This window comes from Zychaea mexicana (assembly GCF_025766255.1).
Source record: "Zychaea mexicana strain RSA 1403 chromosome Unknown BDB00scaffold_227, whole genome shotgun sequence".
In the NCBI taxonomy this organism is placed as follows: domain Eukaryota; kingdom Fungi; phylum Mucoromycota; class Mucoromycetes; order Mucorales; family Lichtheimiaceae; genus Zychaea; species Zychaea mexicana.
In genome coordinates, this window is record NW_026516890.1 from 26,061 (window position 1) to 35,456 (window position 9,396).

General features: G+C 41.8%; 3 protein-coding genes across 3 annotated transcripts; 1 reads left to right on the plus strand and 2 right to left on the minus strand.

Moving 5' to 3' along the window:
* The first annotated feature begins 1,255 nt into the window (after positions 1 to 1,255).
* Positions 1,256 to 2,232, plus strand: BDB00DRAFT_863320 (uncharacterized protein). The gene is made up of 2 exons (XM_053126121.1): positions 1,256 to 1,618; positions 1,646 to 2,232. Exon 2 carries the CDS (start codon positions 1,655 to 1,657, stop codon positions 2,219 to 2,221), a length of 567 nt encoding a protein of 188 aa, XP_052972329.1. The 5' UTR covers positions 1,256 to 1,618; positions 1,646 to 1,654; the 3' UTR covers positions 2,222 to 2,232.
* A 786-nt stretch (positions 2,233 to 3,018) lies between these two features.
* On the minus strand, positions 3,019 to 3,477 carry BDB00DRAFT_880253 (uncharacterized protein; the record flags this gene model as incomplete). Its single annotated transcript, XM_053127975.1, has 1 exon — positions 3,019 to 3,477. One exon carries the CDS (start codon positions 3,475 to 3,477, stop codon positions 3,019 to 3,021), a length of 459 nt encoding a protein of 152 aa, XP_052972330.1.
* A 2,613-nt stretch (positions 3,478 to 6,090) lies between these two features.
* On the minus strand, positions 6,091 to 7,564 carry BDB00DRAFT_880255 (uncharacterized protein; the record flags this gene model as incomplete). The annotated part of the gene is made up of 7 exons (XM_053127976.1): positions 6,091 to 6,125; positions 6,252 to 6,527; positions 6,598 to 6,856; positions 6,999 to 7,029; positions 7,096 to 7,238; positions 7,317 to 7,466; positions 7,550 to 7,564. 7 exons carry the CDS (start codon positions 7,562 to 7,564, stop codon positions 6,091 to 6,093), a joined length of 909 nt encoding a protein of 302 aa, XP_052972331.1.
* Positions 7,565 to 9,396: the final 1,832 nt, after the last annotated feature.

The window sequence follows — 9,396 nt, forward strand, 5'->3', positions numbered from 1 at the left end:
TATATAGCGCTCACATTACATCAGAAGTTTTCTGATCGACTGAAATAAGCTGCTTGAAGTTGCGCAAGGATTTTGTTATAAAGAAAAATAATGAATATGTAATATAAGCAACGAAGCGGTCAAACACCTCTTATCGAAAAATAAAAGAAATAACATTAGTTTCATGCAGCATCATGCACATTGTGAAGTTCTACAACATTATTATAGCTATAGTTGATGGTATCGCTAACATCGATCGCAAAGAAAGTACTTTTACTCAATCTACTAAATTGACTAATTGGAAAATGGTAATATATATCTGAAAAGTGAATGCCATGCCAACAATCGTACCTACTTACTGTCTAAGAGACTTTGCCACAGTAAATTAATTATATTGATGAATAAACATATCAAACGTCTACCTAGTTACTAGGAGTAAAAAGTAGATTAAATATAGTTTATTAATGGAAAGAAAAATGACTCATGTGAGCACTGTGTCTAATATAGAACATAGTCGCTCTAGTCCGATCCTGTTTAGTAAAGTGATATGAAAAAACCTTGAGGAAAATAAAGAAGAATAAAAGTACTATCACAGAGTATGCGATACGTGCGAATAATGGTGCTTAGTAGTAACATCTAACTGCTCAGGCTACGGCGTCATAAAAGGCGTGTTCTGGTTGCAACAGAAGCAGATGCAGCTGTCTACGTTGCAACCATGCCAGACGCTTCTGGCCCGGACAAAACTGGTGAACAGATATGTATATGTATTTTATCGCACTAACTACCATTATACATTGTAATTTACCATTGACGGCATTTTACTAGACTCCTTATTTTTTCTATATTGCTATCTCTTCGTTTCGTTTCACATCGACAAACAGGTTGAGCCGGATACTTATGTTCTTGCGATGAATCGGTACGGTTTTCTTTCATTTTCCGAAAAAGGATATGATAAGCGTGAACAAAGTTTGTAGCTTTCATTCGGAGCTGGTACAGACTTTTGTATTTAATCAGCGTTTTCGTTTAGGAGCTGATATCCTTCTCAATCCTTTATATCGCATTCCCTGCTGAAAGTCGAAGCTATGTCCTCCGCTACTGTTCCTACGTATGTTTATCCTGACAATTAGTATAAAGAATGACTTATAATGGTATTGATTGCTAATGTATAAGCAGTAACATGAAAGCGCTCAACGACTCCACTTTCAATACTCCACCCTTGCCACCCCCACCCCAGCCCACGTTGCCTCAGTGTCGCCCGCGCCGCGCCTCCATGACACCTGGCATGCCAACAGAAACGTGGTACTCCGACAAATACAGGCCAGCGCAATACCCGCTGTACAACTACTGCATCAAGTGTTCCACGCAGTTTGCGGCGGATAACACTTATAAGCTGCACCTGGTTGATATCCATAAGGTGCGATTCAAGCCTGTCAAGCCTGGACCAAAAAGGACAGTATCACGAGCGGTGCGAATTCTAAATAAGCAAGAAAATGAAAGGAAGCGCGCTCGCACCAACGCACAAAGATCTAAAGGCAAAACCCGGGATAAAGCTGCGAAGAAACATCTGTACCAGCTCAATTGCTTGGTTAGTGCGGATAAACAGCTTCACAGATACCTTCAAATGTTTGAATATGTCGATGCAACAATCGATCAGATTGAATTCGAGCCGACAATCATGGAAAGTCATGAAAACTTTGGCGATTGCTGGAAGTATGCCACTTACAGCATTTGTGCCTTCGAAGGACGGTCGTTCTTCAACCCGACGTACAAACACTTCTTTGGGAACATGATAATGGAGAATGCGTGCAGTGCCTACGGCCGGCTATCGCCCACTGAAGCCTTGGTCGTTAATGACGCGGTCAGAATTGCACTGGAGAAGAAGGCACCCAAGTTCCTTGCCAACTATGGCCCAATGTTCCGTGCATTCCGCTGGATTGGATGCCCGTTGCTGGAGCGCGTCAATGTCGACTGCGGCATAGAGCGTGCTAATATCACTGACGATGACGGCGACGACTCGTCGTTAGTTTATGCAAGATATGAGCCAAGAGTACGAAAGTGGGCGAGACTCCTTAGCAAGCAAAGCCCAGATTCAGATGCAGAAGAAGGAGCTGGAGGAGATGAGGAAGAGACAGAGCAAGATAGTAGTAATAGTAGTACTGAAGAACATGGTGTGTATGGTGAAGACGGTAGCAGCAGTGGTGACGGACAGAGTAGGGAGTACAGTGATGACGACGATAATTGAGGAAGTAGAAAAAAGAGCGAAAGATTTTATATTTTAGTTATAGGCTTTATTATTCTTCTAATCGTTACTGCGGCCATCTATTGCCAGGTTGGTATATCGTATATAGAATGATCAAGTTGATATATGAAAAGGGATATAAGGTAAGAACTAAACATTGTAGGTAAAGATGAACATAAGAAAGACTGCAAAGGCAATGTGCACTCTATGGCGAACTAGTTCGTACATGCATAGCGTTATGTACATGTTATGACTGTGTGTACATTTTTACGGTTACCGACTTCAATATGTACTTAAACAAGGGGTACTGAAGAAGATAATCTGATCGTTGCGATCTGTAATGCTTTGGTGCGAGTTCCTGTTATCCACTTACCTTCTCAGTCCTATAAACAGATCACCTAATGGTGTGCTCCTACCCTGAAGGAACATTAAATAACAAACTGTACATATCTAAAAACGCTTATGTACTCAGTTCACGAAATGTCAGTTTCCTTTCAAACTATCAGCAGTAGATAGTGCCAAAATTTGGAATAAAGCTCAATGATCTTACCATAGCCTTTCTTTTGATATCTAAACAATCTGATATGAGCTCTACATCTTAGTATAGATTGCACACTTACATGTGTAAGCGGTATGTAGTGCCTATGCAGCTTGTTTTCAACAGTGATGTAAATGCACCGATTACTACGTTGGTTGCAGACGGAGTGGCGAGCTTCAATCGGTTTAACCTTTCATGAAATATCTAACATAATGACAGTAGTTTCTGTTGATCTTTCTTGTTGAAAAAGTTTACTTGATTTCTATACCGGGATTTCATCCACAGGAAACATGTTCATGAACATGTCGTCATTATCGTCGATCAACTCCTCGTCGTCGTCGTCATTCTCTGCCTCTATGTCAGGCGCTAATTCTTCCGTCTCCTGTCCACCTTCTTCGTCATCGTCATCTTCTTCGCCATCCTGCTGAACACCTCGTACCACTACTGACGCACCTCTGGACAACATATCAGGATCAATGGAAGCTGATCCATTGGCAATTCTGCCTAGAAGTCGTTGCTGCTCTTCCATCCACGCCTCTGCGCGCTCTAACTTTTGCTTCCAAAGCTTACTCATGCCTTGCTTTTCTTGCCAAGATTCTGTGTTCGAAGGTGCTCGTACAATTTCGGGCACAGATGCAATGGCCTCTTGAAGCTTACTTATAACGTTATGGCCGAACTTGATCACCGAAGAGGCTTCGTCCTTTTTTGTTGTTGTTTGCATATTAGAAACAACGTTATGTAACTAATCTTTCATCACAGTTCTCACCTTCAGCAGCTCAAGCTCTTCGTTTGCTCTTCTTAAACCGTGAAACGCGTCATACGGTGTATTAGTTTCCACAGGCAAAATAATGTTACAACGGAAACGAAAGTGGCTGTTTTTCTCAGCACTGTGCTAGAGTCGGGATAAAGCTCGAAGCCTGTTATTATGTTTGTCATGTTAGTAACAGATCTAGGTGTACGTGTACAAAGATTTTTTAAAAACGTCCTTACCGAAAAGTGGACCCACTGAAAGCTTTTCAAGATAGTTATTGAATTGTTTTTCGACTTGAGCACGGGCGGCTTTTCTTTGCCCTGCTAGATTTTGGGTTCGGTTGTGGCCTACAAGATATTATTATTGCATATTAAATTTTCTAACGTATGTGATGAAGGGATCATCGATACGTACAGTGGTCCCCCGCTTTTTGCAGCAGCGGTTTTTGGTGGAAAAAACTGCAAAAAGTGGGGAACTGCAAAAAGTGAGGATGAGTATGAGATGTTACACAGACTGAGTCTATTATGTTAATTAAGTGTCAATGATAGTAAACCAATTAAAAGATATCGGTGCTGTGCTGAGGCTACTTATTATAACTCAACTCTTATATAAAAGGCTGTCGTCTCACTCTTGATGTTTATATACTGCACTATCGACATCTCCACACCACTATGGTAAAAGCGAAATACCAAAAGCTTACTGACGAGCAAAACGACGCTTTATATCAACATTACATTGCTCAAGAGCAAAAAAATCACAAGATTACTTATGGCCAATTGCTTGACTGGGCTAAAGGAAAATACAAGCTTGAAAATGTTCCCAACGAAACAACTATCTCGAGAATGATCATGAAAAGAAAGCGAGATGAAGAGAAGGGTGTTGACAGTAGTAAAAGACAAAAGTCGCGTGCAAAGTTTCCTGTAGGTCTAAATTATTCGAATACTTCTTCGCTATCCATATAATTAATAAAGAACAAATAGGAATTGGAATATGCCCTCTATACGTGGATAGAGCAAAGATTTTTTGAGAAGATCCCAGTCAATTGGGATATTATCAGAAAAGCCGGTGAAAATTTTGCAGCCAAACTGAGTATTCCGTCCAACGAACTGACGTTCTCAAATGGTTGGCAAAATCGCTTCCAAAACCACTACAAGTTGAAGGTGCAAACAATCAGTGGTGAAGCAAGCTCTGCTAATGTCACACTAGCAGAAGCTCAGCTGCCGGAAATCCAGGAAGTCTTGAGAAATTATCCCCTAAGAGACATCTACAATATGGATGAGACTGCAGTATTCTACGCAAGTGCCCCCGTGACTACCATTGCACCTAGGTCATTCAAAGGATTCAAACAGGATAAATCGCGGTTGACATTAGTCCTCACAGTGAATGCTGATGGTTCTGATAAGTGGTATCCTTGGTTCATTGGCGAGGCAAAGCGGCCAATTGTTTTGATCAAGTATGTGATACTTCTTCAAGGTCAAATTGATGACTTACTCACAAATGTCTTTTACGCAATCATAGGCCCAAAGAAAGAAAATCGATATCTCCAAGTACTGTGGAAATGCCAATGCTTGGATGACCCGTGAGATTTTTAAGAAATATCTCACAATGTTAGACAATTCTATGGTCTATCAAAAGCGAAAGATTGCTTTGCTGCTTGACAACTTTTCCGGTCACTACTATGATTATGTCCCGAAGAACATCGAGCTGGTGTATTTGCCGCCAAATACAACTTCATTAATGCAACCTTTGGATGCCGGCATTATTCGCAGCTTTAAAGTACATTTCAAGTATGTTTTGTGATGATTAGTGATCTACTTGCATGCATTGTAGATGGAAATACTAAGGCTATTATTTCTGTTATTGTAATAGGAATCTGCAATATGAGCATGCATATAACAGCATTCAAGAGCGCCTGGAGAAAGGCCTACCTGCTAATAATGGCAACACGTTCCATGTTAATGTTTTGACCGGAATTGCATGGTGCCATCAAGCTTGGAAAAAAGTCTCTGAATCCACCATTAGGAACTGTTACCAAAAAACAGGGGTAGTAGAGAAAGTAATTGATGACAATGTCAACAGTGCATCAGATAATGCAGATGAGGTAGCTCTTGGTCAGATTGACGATCACTTGAACCTCATTTATGGCATTGAAAATCTGGAAAGCTTCACTTTTGATGCAGATCCACCTGAGGAAATTGCAGCTGTCCATCCACTGCTTTCCGATGAAGAGATTGTTCAATCTGTGCTCCAAGAAGAGATAAAAGCAGGTGATAATGTTGCTGATAATGATCGTGATGATGGGGACCAAGGTGCTCACTCTGAATCGGTACTTCCAGTATATACTATGCGGGAAAAAATCAGAACTCTAGAAAAAACTATCAGTATTCTAGATGCCCCAGAACACCAAAGAGTCCGAGACGAACTCAGAAAGATTCGAGATGATATAAGAAAGCAAAGCCAGACCATACAATCTTCAATTACCGCGTATCTTTAGCTGTAAAAAGTTTGTGTAATAAAAATTATCTCTTTATGGAAATAAGGTAGATGTCACTGGTTCGAGACTCTGTGTCCTAGGCTCCCGAGTCAATAGCGGAAAATTGCAGGTCCCCATTTTTGGCCTGTAAAATGCAAAAAGTGAGGAAACTGCAATTTTATTAAGTGATGAGCGGGTTTGCTCCAAAAAAATCTGCAAAAACTGAGGATCTGTAAAAAGCGGGGCTGCAAAAAGCAGGGGACCACTGTACCATTTCCCTGCTGTTTAAAGGCTCTCTCTATGAGGTCATAGATGCCAATGGCCAGGCGCAGGTTCTCCACAGCCCTACTGGCGGCACCAATTCTTCCTCCTTGACGGGTGTTGTTTGTGTCCCTCTGAACCGTCTCATCCACGTGCTCCTTCCATTTCCTTGCCATTGATGCAAGAGAATTCTCGTCACCTTCTTGAATACCGGCTTTCAAAAGTGTCTTCAAAGCATCGGATTTAAGTTCCAAAGCGCGTTTATACTTACGCCGGAGGTTCACACCTATTAGAATGACAAGTATAAATAATGTATTCTCTGAGCGATGAATCAGTAAAGCTATAAAATATGGTACCAATATTGTCTGTTCTTTGCTGCGTGTAAAAGTCAAGAGCAGTAGTCAAGGTGAGCCGTCTGTTGAGAGACGACATGTTGCGTGTCATGGCAACAAATCCGTTGAGGAAAGACCAGAGCCGTTCAAGATGCTCACCATCCTGTATTCCCCACCCTTCCTTGAGGCGAGGATGGTAGTGGATCTGGCACCGTGGGGCATGTCCGGTGATGTGGAATATACCGACAGCAATAGGGACATCCTTAATACAATCCAACGATTCCTAATAACGAGACATGAGTATCTCTGCATTTGATCTAATACTAAAAGTGATTTATAGAACCAACCTGTAATGCTTTTCTAATTTTGCAACCGACGTTATATATAATGCGAATGTTCGATCTGTATAATGGCATCTCAGTTACTTTTTTCAAGCAACTGAGGACGTAGGTGAATCTAACAGTTAATAGATCAGAGATCTGAACTCTGAATAATGTCGCCATAATAATAAGATTGACTTACTGTTCACCAGGCGTTGTAATGTCTGTAATGGCCAGAGGAAGGCCATGGCCACAAGTGCATGCAAATGCACCATTTTGATCTAGATGATCGGTACGCCCGCGGCCCTTCTCGAGAGCTTGCCACGCGCTACAGCCATCAGTTGCCTAACCACAGATAACAATACATTTTAAGCTGGAACTGAAAGAATGATGCTTCTTGTCATCTGACAAGTAAAAACTTACTGCGTTACGGTATTGGACGACTTGGTTATCTTTAACCCAATACCAATCCACTTCTTCTTGATCAGTAAATGCGACGTCTTTTGGGTCCTTCGTTTTCGCAAAGCGTCGTAGTTGCATGTTACTGTCTGCAGCGACAATTTTGGGACCAGACTAGTAGGATGTAGATGATTGCCACCTCAATATATTAACACGATAGTGCTACAACTTCAACACAGCACAAACTTACCATATACATGCATGCCGGACATGCTCTTTGTAGGTCAGATCCGTTTGTGATAAACGTGGGTTGTGGATAGAGTAAAAAGATTGAATAAGAGACAATATGAAAATACAGTGAGAGTCAAATATGAGATGATCTTTATTGAATGAATTCACAACCCTTTATATACTGTTGAAGATGGTGTCTAGACTTCCGTCTGGATAAACTGATGAATGGATCGCGGACATGCCGGATTTCGGATGTTTCAAAGATGAAGAAGGATGGGAAGGTTGAGTTTGTCGGCCATGATAATGGACATTGTCTTCCGATTGTAAAGAGTCATCTTTGCTATGATCAGTGTGTTCCTTGTTTGGCGAAGTCTCACCTTTGTCAGTGCTGGAATTGGTATCCGCTCTTTGACAGGTACACTTCGCTCAACTCAGATAAGCTAGATTCAAAGGAAGTGCTGACTAACTCGAGAATAGGACAATGTGTATACAATGGTTGGTCCTGAGTTATTCTCGATTGGTAATCCATGTTTGAGAGATTATCGATATGGTGCTAATTATGTAATAATTGATTCATCCGTGTGTGTGGTGTTCTCTCTACTGCGTTCTAATGGTTACGAAGACGGCGGAGCGGGTTGAGTTGTCCGGATCAATCTCAAAGTAGTGTGGTTTACCACATTACCCCCTTCCAGGTTAGATTATAACCGTTTGTCTTGAGAACTAATGGAAGTTTAAAACTTCATAACGGCGAGCTTTTAAGCGTTTGCTTTGACGTGATGGACGTGTAGACGTTGAGGGCCGCGTTGCAGTACCACGTTTCGATGTAGATCGTGTCGATCGTGCGGATCGTTTGGATGGTTGTGCAGAAGCAGTTATTGCTTTGTTCTGCATTGTTGGTGTAACAGTACCAAGCCGCGTCCAGTACTCAGCTATGCGCTGTGGGCTACTGAACTTATCAGGAGGGAGCCAGCTGTCATCTTTTTCATCATAGCCTTCCCATCGAATTCTGTATAGGTAATTTCCACCTGACAGTTCTTTGTGGTCTACTACTGCTTGAACAGTGTACCAATTTTTTCCTTCTTGGCGTATCTCATCAAGTGAAACAATTTCGTCTTCGGAAATTAACTTGAGTTGTGAAGGAGGAAAGTCTCTAGGCATTAAAAGTCCTTGTTCATCCATAAGAACGTATGATCCGCCTTTTGTTTCCCTGACTACGGTGTATGGTCCTTCATAAGCTGGAGCTAATTTCCCACCGCGTTTCATATCCCTAATCATCACTTTGCTGTGCGTGGGAAATTTTACTAATCTGTACTTTTTGTCAAACTTGCCCTTCTTTAAGTTGTTTTTGGCTTGTACTCTTTCAGCGATAGCTGGGAATACAACACCTGCCATTTCTTCAATGCGTCCTAATAGCTCATCATTTGTCATTGGCCTCAGAACATCATCGTTGGCATAATTTTCAAAACCATTCATTGCTCGTGCAAACATTAGAGTGTAAGGTGAGGACCCATGTAGCTCTGTTAGTTTGGCGTTGATGGCGAGTTGTGACACCGGGACGTACATATCCCAATCACGTATAGCGCCTTTGATCATTTTGCGTAGCATGTTGACCGCTGTTTGTACGTGGCGTTCGGCTAAGCCATTGGCTCTAGGGTGAAACTTCGTGACTAGGCGATGAGAGAACCCTGCTTTCTCTTCTATCGTTTTCATCAGTTGGTTCACGAATTCCGTACCATGGTCAGATTGCAAAAACCGCGGAAAGCCATAGTTACAGAATACGTCGACAACGACGCTCGTAATGGTTTCTTGTGTTTTGTCGGGAATGGCGCGTAGAACAGTGAAGCGTGTGCAGACGTCGACCATGACTAGTAAA

Bases quoted from the DNA above. Each gene is read 5' to 3' on its own strand.
- BDB00DRAFT_863320 (XM_053126121.1), top strand. From the start codon at position 1,655: ATGGAAAGTCATGAAAACTTTGGCGATTGCTGGAAGTATGCCACTTAC.